General features: G+C 44.9%; 1 protein-coding gene across 1 annotated transcript in view; it reads left to right on the top strand.

Annotated features, from left to right (window-relative positions):
• The first annotated feature begins 7920 nt into the window (after positions 1–7920).
• PPM1F (protein phosphatase, Mg2+/Mn2+ dependent 1F) overlaps positions 7921–17860 on the top strand; it is a 128246-nt gene continuing 118306 nt past the window's right edge. The window contains exon 1 of the mRNA XM_073629032.1: positions 7921–8138. Coding sequence (XP_073485133.1) covers positions 7978–8138 — 161 coding nt within the window. The 5' untranslated portion in view covers positions 7921–7977. The remainder of the gene's footprint in view (positions 8139–17860) is intronic.

The raw sequence follows: 17860 nt of genomic DNA, 5'->3' as shown, positions 1-17860 counted from the left end.
CCTACATAGCAACCAATGACCTGCACTTTTCAAACTGTGCGATTTTGAAATCCATATGCATTGTTGCTTTACAAGTCTGAGTGGAAGTTACTTGCTGAACATCCTTTGGCAGATGTTATCCCTGATCAATCAATTGTGATCCATACCTACATAGCAACCAATGACTTGTGCTTTTCAGTCTGTGCGATTTTGAAATCCATATGCATTGCTGCTTTACAAGTTTGAGTGGAAGTTACTTGCTGAGCAGAACACACGAACTCTCTATACATAATCACCGCTGGCTAATCTCATCTATATCACAGAGACTTTTGTCTCTATTGAGTTACCAGGCCAATCTGCGGTGAATATACAACAATCAGATTGAACCGTGTGTGTGAGATGGGTGACTGATGTGTATGGCTGGATTTGCTATGGACACCGGTGTTCCATTAAGACTTTTGTCTTAATTTTAATTAAATGTGTTTGGAGGAGGGATTTGGGAACTTTTTCATTAATTTAGACAAGTATTTTTTCAAGTATTTATTTGTTTTTGTACAATTAATAAAGTTAAATTAGTCATTTACACTTTCTGTATCCTTTCTGAAGAATACCTTTTGGGACCTTTGTCCCTATCTTTTTTGAATATATATGCTTTTGTATTCAGAGGATCGCCACCCGGTGGCCTTTGGTCCACAAACAGGGAATGGTTCTTTTTTAAGTGTATATTAACAGGTCTAGTGTTCGATGACGTGTGTCACTACCCACTTCACCGAGACTTGCCCTATAGGACTCTCTTCTAGATGAGCTTGGTCTCCAGTTTTTGTTGTTTTTCATATATCGCTTACTATTGACCTGTGAACTCTGCATCACTTACTACTGACCTGTGAACTCTGCATCACTTACTACTGACCTGTGGACTCTGCATCGCTTACTACTGACCTCTAATATGTGCTTCACTTACTACTGACCTGTGAACTCTGCATCACTTTTCACTGACCTGTGAACTATGCATCGCTTACTACTGACCTGTAAACTCTGCATCACTTACTACTGACCTGTAAACTCTGCATCACTTACTACTGACCTGTGAACGTTGCATCACTTACTACTGACCTGTAAACTCTGCATCACTTACTACTGACCTGTGAACTCTGCATCGCTTACTACTGACCTGTGGACTCTGCATCGCTAACTACTGACCTCTAATATGTGCCTCACTTACTACTGACCTGTGAACTCTGCATCACTTTTCACTGACCTGTGAACTATGCATCGCTTACTACTGACCTGTAAACTCTGCATCACTTACTACTGACCTGTAAACTCTGCATCACTTACTACTGACCTGTGAACGTTGCATCACTTACTACTGACCTGTAAACTCTGCATCACTTACTACTGACCTGTGAACTCTGCATCGCTTACTACTGACCTGTGGACTCTTCATCGCTTACTACTGACCTGTGGACTCTGCATAACTTACTACTGACCTGTGAACTCTGCATCACTTTCCACTGACCTGTGAACTCTGCATCGCTTACTACTGACCTGTAAACTCTGCATCGCTTACTACTGACCTGTGGACTCTGCATCACTTACTACTGACCTGTGAACTCTGCATCACTTTCCACTGACCTGTGTGAACTCTGCATCTCTTACTACTGACCTGTAAACTCTGCATCACTTACTACTGACCTGTGAACTCTGCATCGCTTACTACTGACCTGTGAACTCTGCATCGCTTACTACTGACCTGGGGACTCTGCATCGCTTACTACTGACCTGTGGACTCTGCATCACTTACTACTGACCTCTAATATGTGCCTCACTTACTACTGACCTGTGAACTCTGCAACACTTACCACTGACCTGTGAACTATGGATCGCAGAGGCAGAAGAATTTACCCCCTTCCTGACCAGAGCACTTTTTGCGATTCGGCACTGCACCACTTTAACTGACAATTGCGCGGTCGTGCGATGTTGCAACCAAACAAAATTGCCATCATTTTTTTCCTCACAAATAGAGCTTTCTTCTGGTGGTATTTGATCACCTCTGTGGTTTTCATTTTTTGCGCTATAAACAAAAAAATATCGAAAATTTTGAAAAAAACGCATTATTTTGTACTTTTTGCTATAATAAGTATCCCAATATTTTTTTTTAAAAACTAATTTCTTCTCAGTTTTGGCCGATATGTATTCTTCTACATATTTTTGGTAAAAAAAATCACAATAAGCGTATATTGATTGGTTTGCGCAAAAGTTATAGCGTCTACGTCTACAAAATAGGGGATAGATTTATAGTATTTTTATTATTATTATTTTTTTTTTACTAGTAATGGTGGCGATCTGTGATTTTTATCGTGACTGTAACATTATGGCGGACACATCGGACAATTTTGACACATTTTTGGGACCATTGGCATTAATACAGCGATCAATGCTATAAAAATGCATTGATTACTGTAAAAATGTCACTGGCAGTGAAGGGGTTAACACTAGGGGGCGATCTAGGGTTTAACTGTGTTCCCTGGGAGGTGATTCTAACTGAAGAGGGAGGGGACTGACTAGAGGAAGTGACGGATCGTGGTTCCTAGCTAATAGGAACACACGATCTGTCACTCCTGTCAGAACAGAACAGGGAAGCGTTTACACACACTCGTCCCTGTTCTGTGTTTCCTGCTCATGATTGCTCGTCATCATCATCGCTACCGTTGGCCACAAGCATCGTCACCCCCTGCTGTGCAGCAGGCGCATGCGTGCCTGCTATCCCGACCCCGCAAGCCGACGTATAGCTACGAGAGCTCGCGCAGGGGAGCCAACCTGCTGCGGCGGTTGGTTGGGAAGCGGTTAAAAGAGAATGGGGTGGGCCTAGTGGTGTGTCATTGCGAGGTGGCAGCCTGTACATTGTGTAGCAGAGAGTGCCTATCTCTGTACATTGTGTAGCAGAGACTGCCTAGCTCTGTACATTGTGTAGCAGAGAGTGCCTATCACTGTACATTGTGTAGCAGAGAGTGCCTATCTCTGTTCATTGTGTAGCAGAGAGTGCCTATCTCTGTGCATTGTGTAGCAGAGAGTGCCTATCTCTGTGCATTGTGTAGCAGAGAGTGCCTATCTCTGTGCATTGTGTAGCAGAGAATGCCTATCACTGTGCATTGTGTAGCAGAGAGTGCCTATCTCTGTGCATTGTGTAGCAGAGAGTGCCTATCACTGTGCATTGTGTAGCAGAGAGTGCCTATCTCTGTGCATTGTGTAGCAGAGAGTGCCTATCACTGTATATTGTGTAGCAGAGAGTGCCTATCTCTGTGCATTGTGTAGCAGAGAGTGCCTATCTCTGTGCATTGTGTAGCAGAGAGTGCCTATCACTGTACATTGTGTAGCAGAGAGTGCCTATCTCTGTGCATTGTGTAGCAGAGAGTGCCTATCTCTGTGCATTGTGTAGCAGAGAGTGCCTATCACTGTACATTGTGTAGCAGAGAGTGCCTATCTCTGTGCATTGTGTAGCAGAGAGTGCCTATCTCTGTGCATTGTGTAGCAGAGAGTGCCTATCTCTGTGCATTATGTAGCAGAGAAGTCTGTACATTGCGTAGCAGAGAGTGACTATCTCTTTACATTGTGTAGCAGAGAGTGCCTATCTCTGTACATTGTGTAGCAGAGAGTGCCTATCTCTGTGCATTGTGTAGCAGAGGGTGCCTATCACTGTGCATTGTGTAGCAGAGAGTGCCTATCTCTGTGCATTGTGTAGCAGAGAGTGCCTATCACTGTGCATTGTGTAGCAGAGAGTGCCTATCTCTGTGCATTGCGTAGCAGAGAATGCCTATCTCTGTGCATTATGTAGCAGAGAAGTCTGTACATTGCGTAGCAGAGAGTGACTATCTCTTTACATTGTGTAGCAGAGAGTGCCTATCTCTGTACATTGTGTAGCAGAGAGTGCCTATCTCTGTGCATTGTGTAGCAGAGAGTGCCTATCACTGTACATTGTGTAGCAGAGAGTGCCTATCTCTGTGCATTGTGTAGCAGAGAGTGCCTATCACTGTGCATTGTGTAGCAGAGAGTGCCTATCACTGTGCATTGTGTAGCAGAGAGTGCCTATCCCTGTGCATTGTGTAGCAGAGAGTGCCTATCTCTGTGCATTGCGTAGTAGAGAGTGCCTATCTCTGTGCATTGCGTAGCAGAGAGTGCCTATCTCTGTGCATTGCGTAGCAGAGAGTGCCTATCTCTGTGCATTGCGTAGCAGAGAGTGCCTATCTCTCTGCATTGCGTAGCAGAGAGTGCCTATCTCTGTGCATTGCGTAGCAGAGAGTGCCTATCTCTGTGCATTGCGTAGCAGAGAGTGCCTACCCTGTTTCCCCGAAAATAAGACCTAGCGTGATTGTCAGTGATGGCTGCAATATAAGCCCTACCCCTCAAATAAGCCCTACTCTGTTTCCCTGAAAATAAGCCCTACCCTGAAAACAAGACCTTCAAGGCCTTTAACTAGGGCTTATTTGGGGGGTAGGGCTTATATTGCAGCCATCACCGACAATCACGCTAGGTCTCATTTTCGGTGAAACAGGGTATCTCTGTGCATTGTGTAGCAGAGAGGTCTGTACATTGCGTAGCAGAGAGTGCCTATCTCTGTACATTGTGTAGCAGAGAGTGCCTATCTCTGTACATTGTGTAGCAGAGAGTGCCTATCTCTGTGCATTGTGTAGCAGAGAGTGCCTATCACTGTACATTGTGTAGCAGAGAGTGCCTATCTCTGTGCATTGCGTAGCAGAGAGTGCCTATCACTGTGCATTGCGTAGCAGAGAGCGCCTATCTCTGTGCATTGCGTAGCAGGGAGTGCCTATCACTGTACATTGCGTAGCAGAGAGTGCCTATCTCTGTGCATTGCGTAGCAGAGAGTGCCTATCTCTGTGCATTGCGTAGCAGAGAGTGCCTATCTCTGTGCATTGCGTAGCAGAGAGTGCCTATCTCTGTGCATTGCGTAGCAGAGAGTGCCTATCTCTGTGCATTGCGTAGCAGAGAGTGCCTATCTCTGTGCATTGTGTAGCAGAGAGGTCTGTACATTGCGTAGCAGAGAGTGCCTATCTCTGTACATTGTGTAGCAGAGAGTGCCTATCTCTGTGCATTGTGTAGCAGAGAGTGCCTATCACTGTGCATTGTGTAGCAGAGAGTGCCTATCTCTGTGCATTGTGTAGCAGAGAGTGCCTATCACTGTGCATTGTGTAGCAGAGAGTGCCTATCTCTGTGCATTGTGTAGCAGAGAGTGCCTATCACTGTACATTGTGTAGCAGAGAGTGCCTATCCCTGTGCATTGCGTAGCAGAGAGTGCCTATCTCTGTGCATTGCGTAGCAGAGAGTGCCTATCTCTGTGCATTGCGTAGCAGAGAGTGCCTATCTCTGCATTGCATAGCAGAGAGTGCCTATCTCTGTGCATTGCGTAGCAGAGAGTGCCTATCTCTGTGCATTGCGTAGCAGAGAGTGCCTATCTCTGTGCATTGCGTAACAGAAAGTGCCTATCTCTGTGCATTGCGTAGCAGAGAGTGCCTATCTCTGTGCATTGCGTAGCAGAGAGTGCCTATCTCTGTGCATTGCGTAGCAGAGAGTGCCTATCTCTGTGCATTGCGTAGCAGAGAGTGCCTATCTCTGTGCATTGCGTAGCAGAGAGTGCCTATCTCTGTGCATTGCGTAGCAGAGAGTGCCTATCTCTGTGCATTGCGTAGCAGAGAGTGCCTATTTCTGTGCATTGCGTAGCAGAGAGTGCCTATCTCTGTGCATTGCGTAGCAGAGAGTGCCTATCTCTGTGCATTGCGTAGCAGAGAGTGCCTATCTCTGTGCATTGCGTAGCAGAGAGTGCCTATCTCTGTGCATTGTGTAGCAGAGAGATCTGTACATTGCGTAGCAGAGAGTGCCTATCTCTGTACATTGTGTAGCAGAGAGTGCCTATCTCTGTACATTGTGTAGCAGAGAGTGCCTATCTCTGTACATTGTGTAGCAGAGAGTGCCTATCTCTGTGCATTGTGTAGCAGAGAGTGCCTATCTCTGTGCATTGTGTAGCAGAGAGTGCTTATCACTGTGCATTGTGTAGCAGAGAGTGCCTATCTCTGTGCATTGTGTAGCAGAGAGTGCCTATCACTGTACATTGCGTAGCAGAGAGTGCCTATCTCTGTGCATTGCGTAGCAGAGAGTGCCTATCTCTGTGCATTGCGTAGCAGAGAGTGCCTATCTCTGTGCATTGCGTAGCAGAGAGTGCCTATCTCTGTGCATTGCCTAGCAAAGAGTGCCTATCTCTGTGCATTGCGTAGCAGAGAGTGCCTATCTCTGTGCATTGCGTAGCAGAGAGTGCCTATCTCTGTGCATTGTGTAGCAGAGAGGTCTGTACATTGCGTAGCACAGAGTGCCTATCTCTGTACATTGTGTAGCAGAGAGTGCCTATCTCTGTACATTGTGTAGCAGAGAGTGCCTATCTCTGTGCATTGTGTAGCAGAGAGTGCCTATCACTGTACATTGTGTAGCAGAGAGTGCCTATCTCTGTGCATTGCGTAGCAGAGAGTGCCTATCACTGTACATTGTGTAGCAGAGAGTGCCTATCTCTGTGCATTGCGTAGCAGAGAGTGCCTATCTCTGCATTGCGTAGCAGAGAGTGCCTATCTCTGTGCATTGTGTAGCAGAGAGTGCCTATCTCTGTACATTGCGTAGCAGAGAGTGCCTATCTCTGTGCATTGCGTAGCAGAGAGTGCCTATCTCTGTGCATTGCGTAGCAGAGAGTGCCTATCTCTGTGCATTGCGTAGCAGAGAGTGCCTATCTCTGTGCATTGCGTAGCAGAGAGTGCCTATCTCTGTGCATTGCGTAGCAGAGAGTGCCTATCTCTCTGCATTGCATAGCAGAGAGTGCCTATCTCTGTGCATTGCGTAGCAGAGAGTGCCTATCTCTGTGCATTGCGTAGCAGAGAGTGCCTACCCTGTTTCCCCGAAAAAAAGACCTAGCGTGATTGTCGGTGATGGCTGCAATATAAGCCCTACCCCCCAAATAAGCACTACTCTGTTTCCCCAAAAATAAGCCCTACCCTGAAAACAAGACCTTCAAGGACTTTAACTAGGGCTTATTTGGGGGGTAGGGCTTATATTGCAGCCATCACTGACAATCACGCTAGGTCTTATTTTCGGGGAAACAGGGTATCTCTGTGCATTGTGTAGCAGAGAGGTCTGTACATTGCGTAGCAGAGAGTGCCTATCTCTGTACATTGTGTAGCAGAGAGTGCCTATCTCTGTACATTGTGTAGCAGAGAGTGCCTATCACTGTACATTGTGTAGCAGAGAGTGCCTATCTCTGTGCATTGCGTAGCAGAGAGTGCCTATCACTGTACATTGCGTAGCAGAGAGTGCCTATCTCTGTGCATTGCGTAGCAGAGAGTGCCTATCTCTGTGCATTGCGTAGCAGAGAGTGCCTATCTCTGTGCATTGCATAGCAGAGAGTGCCTATCTCTGTGCATTGTGTAGCAGAGAGGTCTGTACATTGCGTAGCAGAGAGTGTCTATCTCTGTACATTGTGTAGCAGAGAGTGCCTATCTCTGTACATTGTGTAGCAGAGAGTGCCTATCTCTGTGCATTATGTAGCAGAGAGTGCATGCTGCCTCTACTCCACCTGTCACTGTTCTAATTTCAGCAAACTGCAAACCAACCATCCCAGGATGGCGAGGACAAGAGGTGTCACAACTGTCACTCTGCGACTCCCATGCTGGGTTTGTTTAATGTGGACTGTACCACTTAGAAGGGGTGATCAGCGCAGTACACTAGTGAGTCATAGAGCCGACTGTGAGAAAAGTAAAACATTCTCTCTAATATACGTTGTGTAGGTCTCGGCTGTTCTCCGGTGTTATGTACCGGCACACAGAGTCCCGCCTGGCCGGTATGAGGTGTGCGGCCCCTCCCTGCCCCCCTTCTCTCTCAGCGCCCCGTCCTAGTACACGTGCAGCTCGGCGCTACTTCCGGGTTTCCTCATACACGGCTCTGGCTATGGCGGCGGAACAGGAGGTGGCGGGGAGGGAGCTGCTGGCGGCTGTGTTGCGGGACCTGGCTGCTCCGGAGGGACACCCGCGACCACAGAACCGGAGGCTGAGCCGTGAGGAGGCGGAGGGCGAGCTGTGCGAGGCGGTGCTGCGGCTGGTAAAGGGAAGGTAAGACTGGAGAGCTGTGTATAAGATGTGGGGGGGTAAGCTGGGCACAGCTGTGCATGGTGTGTGTGCTATGTATAATACCGAACTGATGTGTGACCATAGCAATGACCAGCTTTCTATTGTATTCTTACACAAAGGCATGTCATATCACACTTGCAGGACACAGGAGTTGGGGGTTGCCTAGGTTGTGTTGCTCCAACAGAACACACAGCAAGAATCTGGGCAATAGTTGCTCTGTTTTCATCCCACCATCTGCATGTACCTATAAGGATGCACCAACAATCGTGAATGCCCACACTGCCCGGTTACATGCAAGAAACAATGGGAGTCAGCCGGCACCCACAGCTAATAGCACCCACTTGCATGTAAACTCTCATGCAGCGATCGCAGGCAGTCTGCATCCATAGCTGATCGCTGACAAGTGGTCACTATATGACTATGACGGATAAGTGGTGCAGTTAGCTGTGCGACAGGAGCTTCTCATTGCTTTCAATGGGGCTACCTCTCGTAGCTAATGACAGGAACTCCCGCATATAACCCGGGGGGGTGTTTCGCAAATGCACCTCAAAACCTGACTTTGGGCAACTAAAATATGATCCCTTACAATGGATTGTGCCTGCACTGCAAGGGTTAACTGCAGTGTTGGCTTTTTTTGGGGGGGGCGTGGCAAACAACCACACCCCCAACCCACCTCTGGCTCTAATCACGTGCTTCAAACCCCCCCCCCCAATTGAAATCCATGCATCTGGCGCCCAGTATGTGGATGGGGGGGGGGGGGGGGCGCGGCGCTCGTGCATCGCCAAATGGACGTGCTGCCACTGGTTAATTGTTTTGGTCTAGGGCAGGGATCTTTGATCTGTGGCCTTTTTGCTTGCCTTTATCTGGCGCCCTTGGGGCGCTATTCCTCCCGCTGACTCTGACAACAGGGCACTATTCCTCCCGCACATGCGCTCTGAAAGTACAGCCACCTGTGCTGTTTCTTCAGAGCCCCGAGCCGAGCATGCGCAGGAGTGACATCATTGCGGCTCTGGCCAGTCACAGAGCCGGAATCCGCCAACTTGGAATCAAGACAAGTGAAGATGAGCGCACCTGCAGTGCTGGAAGAGCTTTGTTTTAAGATAAGTTTAAAATAATGTGCTAGTATGCAATGCAAATTATGCCTTTACCTTGCAGGTACAAAAAATAAAAATTGTCCAGCGGTTTACTACTGCTTTAATAGAGAAGTATGTTTTTTTTTTTTATGAGGATAATCATACTTGCCTAGGTGAATATAGCATCAGACTGATGCTAGATCTGTCCCCCGTTGTCTCTGCACTGAGAATCGAGCCACCGAACATTGCCGATGGCTCGGTTCTCTCACCTCCCCAAGCAGAGAGCTACTGACTGTCAGTCATCATCTCTCCTCCTCTGATCCTCCACACTCATCGGAGCGCTGAGCTGTGAAGGGGCGGGGAAAGGCCGTCTCAATGACTCGCTGAGACTGCCATCAGTCAAGGCAGCTGTTGGATCCAGACTTCCCAAGTCGGGATGGCGCGCTGCCTTGACTGATGGCAGTGACGTGAGCGGACTTCAGACCACTCTCCGCTGAAAACGGGTCACAGGAGTGCAAAACGAATTGCACTCCCATAGGTGCAGCCCTGCCTAAAAAGCTCAGGCTGGACTTCTCCTTTAAGTGAATTTGAATGTGGCATGGTGGTTGGTGCCAGATGGGCTGGTCTGAGTATTTCAAAAACTGCTGATGTACTGGGATTTTCATGCACAGCCATCTCTAGGGTTTACAGAGAATGGCCCGAAAAAGAAAATATCCAGTGAGCAGAAGTTGTGTGGACAAAAATGCTTTGTCTGTGTCAGAGGAGTATATGCAGACTGGTTCAAGATGATAGGCAACAGTAACTCAAATAAGCACTCATTACCACCAAGGTATGCAAAATACCATCTCCTAAAGCACAACACATCAAACCTTGAAGATGGACTACAGCAGCAGACCACCACACGGGTGCCACTCCCGTCAGCTAAGAACAGGAAACTGAGACTACAATTCGCACAGGCTCATCAAAATTGGACAATAGAAGATTGGAAAAGCGTTGCCTGGAATTATGAGTCTCAATTTCAGCTGAGACATTCAGATGGTAGGGTCAGAATTTGGTGCAAACAAAAGCATGGATCCATCCTACCTTGTGTTAATGGTTCGGGCTGGTAGTGTAATAATGTGGAGGGATATTTTCTTGGCACACTTTGGGCCTCTTAGTACCAATTGAGCATCGTATTGTTGCTGACCATGTCCATCCCTTTGACTACAATGAACCTATCTTCTGATGGCTACTTCCAGCAGGATAATGCACCATGTCACAAAGCTCAAATCATCTCATACTGGTTTCTTGCACATGACAATGAGTTTACTGTACTACAATGGCCTCCACAGTCACCAGATCTCATTCCAATAGAGCACCTTTGGGATGTGGTGGAACGGGAGATCATGGATGTGCAGTAGAGTTGCATGATTGTGGGAAAAATGAGAATTGCGTATTTTTTGCTTGGAATAAAGATCACGATTCTCCAAGGGCAACATCTTTCACTTATACTAAAAAATTGGGCTAACTTTACTGTTTAGGTTTTTTTTTTTTTTTTTCTCATTAAAGTGTAATTTTTTTTTTAATTGCATTTGAAAGACCGTTGCGCAAATATACAGTGTGACATAAAATATTGCAATAACCGCAATTTTATTCTATATGGTCTCTGCTAAAATATATATATAATATTAAAATGTTTGGGAGCTCTAAGTAATTTTCTAGCAAAAAATAATTTTAATTTGAAACCAACAAGTGTGAGAAAAAGGTTTTAGTCTTTGAGTGGTTAAATTTTCCTCATTTACAGACCAAAGTTTATTCCTTTGATCTAAAACAGGTATCTCCAAAAACAAAACTGTTGCAATGTTTAGGCCTCATGCACACGGGACGTTAAAATAACGTTATAAAAACGTCAGTAGCTTTGCAGTAAGTTTTTCAACGTTTTTGCAATAGCGTTTATTAGCGGTCTTTAGCGTTTTTCCGCGTTAGCGTTTTTTTCTTTCAATGGATCAAAAGAGTTAAACGTTATTGAGTGTTTATCAGCGTTTTTGCAGCTGAAAAACGTCTCTCAGAACCCACTAGTTTTGGGGTTTTTTTACTGCTCAAAAACGCCACTGCCCAAAACTGCTGATAACAGCCTATGTGTACATGGACACATAAGATAACATGATGGAGAGTTTAATGACTGTAGAAAAAAAACATCTACAGCCAAAAACAGCTGCTGTAAAAACGTCCAGTGTGCATGAGGTCTAATAGTTGACTCGGCAACTGAGGAATGTTGAGAAACTTGGCAGACTGCCTGTGTGTGTGTGTGTGTGTGTGTGTGTGTGTGTGTGTGTGTTTTTTTTTTTTTTTTTTTTTTTTTGACAGCTATCGGCTTGTGCAGAGAACTCTGCATAGAATCGCGGAAAATGCTTTAAGATCGTGAGGGGGAGGAATCATGATCTTTATTCTTAACGATTAATGGTGCAGCCGACAAATCTGCACCAACTGCGTGATGCTATCATGTCAATATGGACTAAAATCTCTGAGGAATGTTTCCAACACCTTGTTCAATCTGTGCCATGAAGAATTAAGGCAGTTCTGAAGGTCTCTTGCATCGTCCAGTCTCGTGGTCTCTTGCATCGTTCTTTATTTACCAGCTACAGCGTAATTATATCACCACTAGTTGCAGTTGGATCTCAGACTCCTAGTTTGTTTCACTGGCTGGAGCCTTCTGATCAGTTGCATGCACATGTGCCTTCTGGAATATGTTGGTTATTTTGTAAAGTTCTGTGCAAATTGTCACTTTAAAAGTAGAGGTGCACTGAAAATTCAGGATGCACTTGGCTAAAACTGAAAATTACCGCTAAAAAAAAAAAAATTGTATTAGTCTTATTAATATCATGAATTTAAATGATTATGAACTCCTTGTCGGCCATTATTGGCACCTTTTTAGTGCAAGAAAAGCTCAAGAAAAATACATCCCTTTAAATGTTATGTATGTCTTCACACTGGTCTGTTGCGCTTCTGTTGTGGTAAAAATCTTGCTTGCATTTTTGGTCCGTTAAAAAAAAAAAAAAAACTCCACCAAAAACACACCTCCTAGTTGAAATAAGTAGAAGTATTGAAGCGCAGCAAGAACACAATGCACCCGTGTTACTTTTTTGATGTGGTTTTTGAGTCACATGACCTATGAAAAACACACTATAAGCACAGTAATACCGTGGCAAAATCGCGTGCGTTTTCTGCACCTTCTTCCTCTATTGGAAAAATGCAGAAAACACAATTTTTACCGGATGTTTTGGCTGCCAAAATATTGGTGCACTATTTAGAAGTCCTGTATGGACTGTATGCTAGGTTATGTAAATGAGCACAATTGGCTACACTTTCCATTGCATAATGGAAATTGTACTTTTCTCACTAAATAAGAAGAGTTAAAATAAAAGGTGCTTCCTCTGGGGGAACTAAGTTTCCTCTGCTGACATTTACCTATAGGTAAACCTGTAATAAGGCTTACCTATAGGTAGTGGAAATATCTCCTAAATGTGTACCATTGTAGGATATATTTACATTACATGCAGCCAGTGACATTACTAGTGCATGCGCTCTAAATGAACGGTCAGGGGTTCCTTTTGGGCCCCGAGCTCGCAAACCTGGAAGAAACCCTGGGGAAGAATGTCAGCTGCCTCAGCAGTGTGCGGGCGCCGCTGGAATAGCTTAGTTCTAAGGTAAATTTTTCAAAATGAGCTAGTATGCAATGCATACTAGCTCATTATGTTTTTTAACTTACAGGGTTTTTTTTTTTTTTTTTTTCAGAGTTTACAACCTCTTTTTAGTGTACAAAGAAAAAGAAAGTTGTGGTCGACATTAACAACTATCCTGGAGTTCAGCTTTATAAAACTATATAGTCACAGCATACACTTTAATTTTAATATCAGCGTTGTAATACCAGTACAAACAGTTATTTATGGCAGTCCAATATAATCTTACTTGAAAAGTCTCCTTTCATGTTGTCCTGCCTGTCTGCTGGTCGTCTTTCCACAACTTTCTGGATTCCCAGCATCCTTTCCAGCTTCTCCCCTGCTGTTTACTTTGAATTTGTAAGAACTACATATCTCATGGTACCTTGCTGCCTGCAAGCAGTAATTCCTGTACTGCCTCCGCTTCCAGAAAATCCTCCTCTCATGACACAGCAATGCCTGCTCACAAATTTGCTGGGATCTTCACAAAGTAAGCTTACAAACTTCTGTATTAGGAGTAGGCTAGAAGTAATTGACATACAATATGGAAATTATTTTATTTTTTTTTTATTTTATTTTTTTTAATAAATTTGGAAATTAAAGTGATTTATAAATGTGTGTGTGTGTGTGTGTGTGTGTGTGTTTTTTTTTTTTTTTTTTTTTTTTTTTTTTTTTTTTACCACTTGCTGACTGCCCTATAGTACTTTTACCGATACAGGGCGGCGGGAGTCACGTGTGTGTGTGTGTGTGTATATGTGTATGTATATATATATATATATATATATATATATATATATATATATATATATATATATATATAATATAAATTTAGGGGTGCTGAAATTAATCGATGCATCGCGAATCGGGTGTCCCCGATGCGACATTGATGCATAAGGACCGGAAAATCTATGTCGGGTGACGTCATGACGACTAGCCCCGCCCCTCTTGGGAAAGCGCTCGGAGCATATTTTTAAAATGACTTTCTTAATAAATGTTGTGTTACTATGGATGATGTGCCCCCAGCTGTATGTGCTTTTTAAAAAACTATGTCACTTCATACAGAATTTCCCCGTAGTACGATACGATCCCGCTCATGTGACTCCCGTCCCGCCCCTCTCCTCTCTCCTCTCCCGTCTCCTGAGTCCTGACGTCAGCGGGGAATTCTCAGTCCCGCCCGCCTCTCTTCTGATACGATAACTATAGTCAGCGGGCGGGACTGAGAATTCCCCACTGACGTCAGGACTCAGGAGACGAGAGAGGAGAGGGGCAGGACGGGCCGGGGGTCACATGAGCTGGATCGTATCGTACTACGGGGAAATTCTGTATGAAGTGACATAGTTTTTTAAAAAGCACATACAGCGGGGGCACATCATCCATAGTAACACAACATTTTATTAAAAGAAAGTAACTTTAAAAACAGTAACCTTATACCTCTTGCTCCATGCTGACATGTCCCTGGCTATCCTGTGCACATTCCACTGTTTGCACCTTCCAGCACAATAGGAGTTAACAGGAATGCGAAGGAACTGTCAGCACCAGTGGTGGCCCGTGCATTGTGGTGGTTAGTGATGGCTGCATTTGATGGGCACAGTGAGGCTGCATTTGATGGGGGAGGTTCAGTATTTTTCAGTTTGTTTGCGCCCCCCCAAAAATATTTTGAGCACCAGCTGCCACTGGTCAGCACAGAGACAGTACAGGGAACTTCACAGGTCTGTTTGTCATCTGTGGATTCTATCCCTGCTGACCTCCAAGCAGCAGTGTGTGTGAATCTCTGTACCCTGTAGTGCACCGGATTAGTGCACTTTTTAAGGGAGTGAAGTTATTTTTAATTCAAAGCAGAGTTCCAGTCAATTTTTTGTTTATTAAAAGTCAGCAGCTACAAAAAGTGTATCTTCTGACTTTTAATAAAAAGACACTCACCTGTCCCACAATCCAGCGAAGTGGCCACCCAAACCCTCCCATCTCTCCCCCGCCTGTCCACGGCGCTGGCAATACTACTGCGGGCATCCGGCTGTGACAGCTCGCAGCTTCACAGCTGGGTGCGCATGTCTCACTGTGCTGTCCTGCATAGCCGGGCAATCTTTTGGGAAGTGTGATGTGTCCCAGAAGATTGTAGGGTGGAAGGGCCGCCTAGGAGGCCCAAGCAGAAGTGGGAGCTCGTCGGTAATCCTGATGCATCGTGGAATCGAATCGTTGACCAGATAATCGTAATCAAATCGTGAGACCAGTGAAGATGCACCCCTAAAATATATAAATATAAATATATATATATATTTTTTTGTTTTAATATTAGAGCTGCACGATTAATCGTTAAGAATCATTATCACTATTTATTTTTTTTTTTTTGCGATCTTGACAAAGTATTTCCTGATTCTTTTTATGCAGAGAATTCGCTCTGCTGAAGCCAACAGCAGTCAAACCAAAGGGAAAAAAAAGCTGGGCAGTCTGCCAGGAATTACAACATTCTTTAGCAGTGGAGCTTAATTATAAACATTGTAACAATTTGTCCTTTAGATTAAAGGAATACACTTTGGTGTGTAAACAAGGGAAGTTTAACCACTTAAAGTGAATGTAAACCCAATGTAATCCTTTCTAAACTACTGCCATAGGGGTTATCTATAAGGATATACATGTATCTTTACCTGTCAAATGTCTCCACTCTGTCTGTTATTAGACCTGAAAAACTGCATATTCTGTGGGTGGGTCTGTTGTCTGGAGCTCGGTGGGTGGAGTCGTGATGTCAGTAGACTCCCCGCCCACCTCTACCCTCCCCTGTGTATTTCTAACACTGAACTTCTGCTATGATCTCTAACATCCAGTGAAAAGACAGGAATGTAACCACATGACTTGAGCATGCCAAATCATGCTGAGGTGTGGAACAGCCAATCCTTGCAGAGCTGCTGAAGAAAAGGAACGGGGGAGGGAATTAAAAAATACTGCATGTGTCTTAGGCTAGTGCACGAGATGTAAATCACCTGTCACAGCAAGGGGGAGGATTTGACAAAGTTTTTCTCAGTTTGTCAAGAATCATCTCACTGAACAATAAAAGAGAATTGTTCAGAGATGGATTAATTCTGTGTGGCAAGACTGGGCTCAAATGATAGGAAATGTTATACTCTACAGTATATAAAAAAAAAAAAAAAAAATTCGGGTTTACATCCACTTTAACCACTTCCCGCCCGCCCTATAGCGGATTGACGTCTGGGAAGTGGTTCCGTTATCCTGACTGGGTGTCATATGACGTCCAGCAGGATAACATGCCGCCGTGTGCCCCCCGGGGGCGCGCATCGCCTCGATCGGTGGAGCGGAGTGTCAGCCTGACACACCGCTCCACCTATCTTGGTAAAGAGCCTCCGGCGGAGGTTCTTTACCACGTGATCAACCGTGTCCAATCACGGCTGATCACGCTGTCAATGGGAAGAGCTGTTGATCGGCTTTTCCTCTCTCGCGTCTGACAGACGTGAGTAGAGGAGAGCCGATCCGCGGTTCTCCTGACGGGGGTCTGCGCTGATTGTTTATCAGCGCAGCCCCCCCTCAGATCACCACACTGGACCACCAGGGATCGCCACTAGGACCACCAGGGAAAGGGCAACATGTGGATGGCCAGGTATGTACCCCATGGCAATCCACATGTGCCCAATGTGCCCAATCTGTGCCAATGAGGGCCCACAAATGGGCCCTCATTGGCACCATTATGTTACAGATCTGCCCAGCAATGCCCCTAATATGTTTTATCAGTGCCACCTGTCAGTGCCCATTTATCAGTGCCCATCAGTGCCACCCATAAGTACCCATCAGTACCAACCAGTGCCCGTCAGTGCAGCCATATCAGTGCCCGTCAGTGCAGCCATATCAGTGCCCGTCAGTGCAGCCATATCAGTGCCCGTCAGTGCAGCCATATCAGTGCCCGTCAGTGCAGCCATATCAGTGCCCGTCAGTGCAGCCATATCAGTGCCCGTCAGTGAAGGAGAAAAGGTACTTATTTACAAAAAATGTTAACAGAAACAAAGAAAAACTTGTTTTTTTTCCGAAATTTTGATCAAAGTGATCAGTGATCAAATACCACCAAAAGAAAGCTCTATTTGTGGGAACAAAATGATAAAAAATGTGTTTGGGTACAGTGTAGCATGACCGCGCAGTTGTCATTCAAATTGCGACAGCGCTGAAAATTGGCCTGGGTGGGAAGGTGTCTAAGTGCCTGGTATTGAAGTGGTTAAACACTAAACCTTTTTCTGACATTTGTTGGTTTCAAGTTAAAATCATTTCTTTTTGCTAGAAAATTACTTGGAATCTCTCCCTCTCCCCCTCTCCCTTTTTTTTTTTTTTTGTAGAGACCCTAGAGAATAAAAATGGTGGTTGTTGCAATATTTTATGGCACACTGTATTTGCACAGCAGTCGTTCAAATGCAATTTTTTGGGAAAAAAATTACACTTAAATGAATTAAAAAAAAAAAAAAACTAAGCAGTAAAGTTAGCCCAATTTTTCATGTATAATGTGAAAGATTTTACGTTGCAAGAATCGTGAGAGTATCGCGATCTTTTTATTCTAAGCAAAAAAATTGTGAATCTCATTTTGGCCAGAATTGTGCAGCTCTAATGCATGTATGTATGTGTGATTCTGCATTTCTGCCTGCAGGGGGCATGCCGCTTCTGATGATTATTCACAGAACCAGCTAATCTGCGGGTCCCGGGAACTTGATGTCCTCTGACACCCGCTGGTTACTGGTAAAACACGGAGATCTGAGATATGACCTTTTTAAAGAGGTTCGAGTAGCGCTGAATTTATTACGAAACGCGTCGCCTTTTAAAGTTCCTGCTATACCTGTGGTGCCATTTTAAATCTTCAGTAAAGATAACAAGGAGTGCAGAAATATTCCGGATTTATGTATGGTACTGAATCTCAGACAAGCTGTGTAGCACCCTGGGTTCCAGT

Source organism: Aquarana catesbeiana, linkage group LG01, assembly GCF_042186555.1.
Source record: "Aquarana catesbeiana isolate 2022-GZ linkage group LG01, ASM4218655v1, whole genome shotgun sequence".
Lineage (NCBI taxonomy): Eukaryota > Metazoa > Chordata > Amphibia > Anura > Ranidae > Aquarana > Aquarana catesbeiana.
Note: the sequence above shows the minus strand (reverse complement) of the source record. Positions and strands in the feature narration are given on the sequence as shown.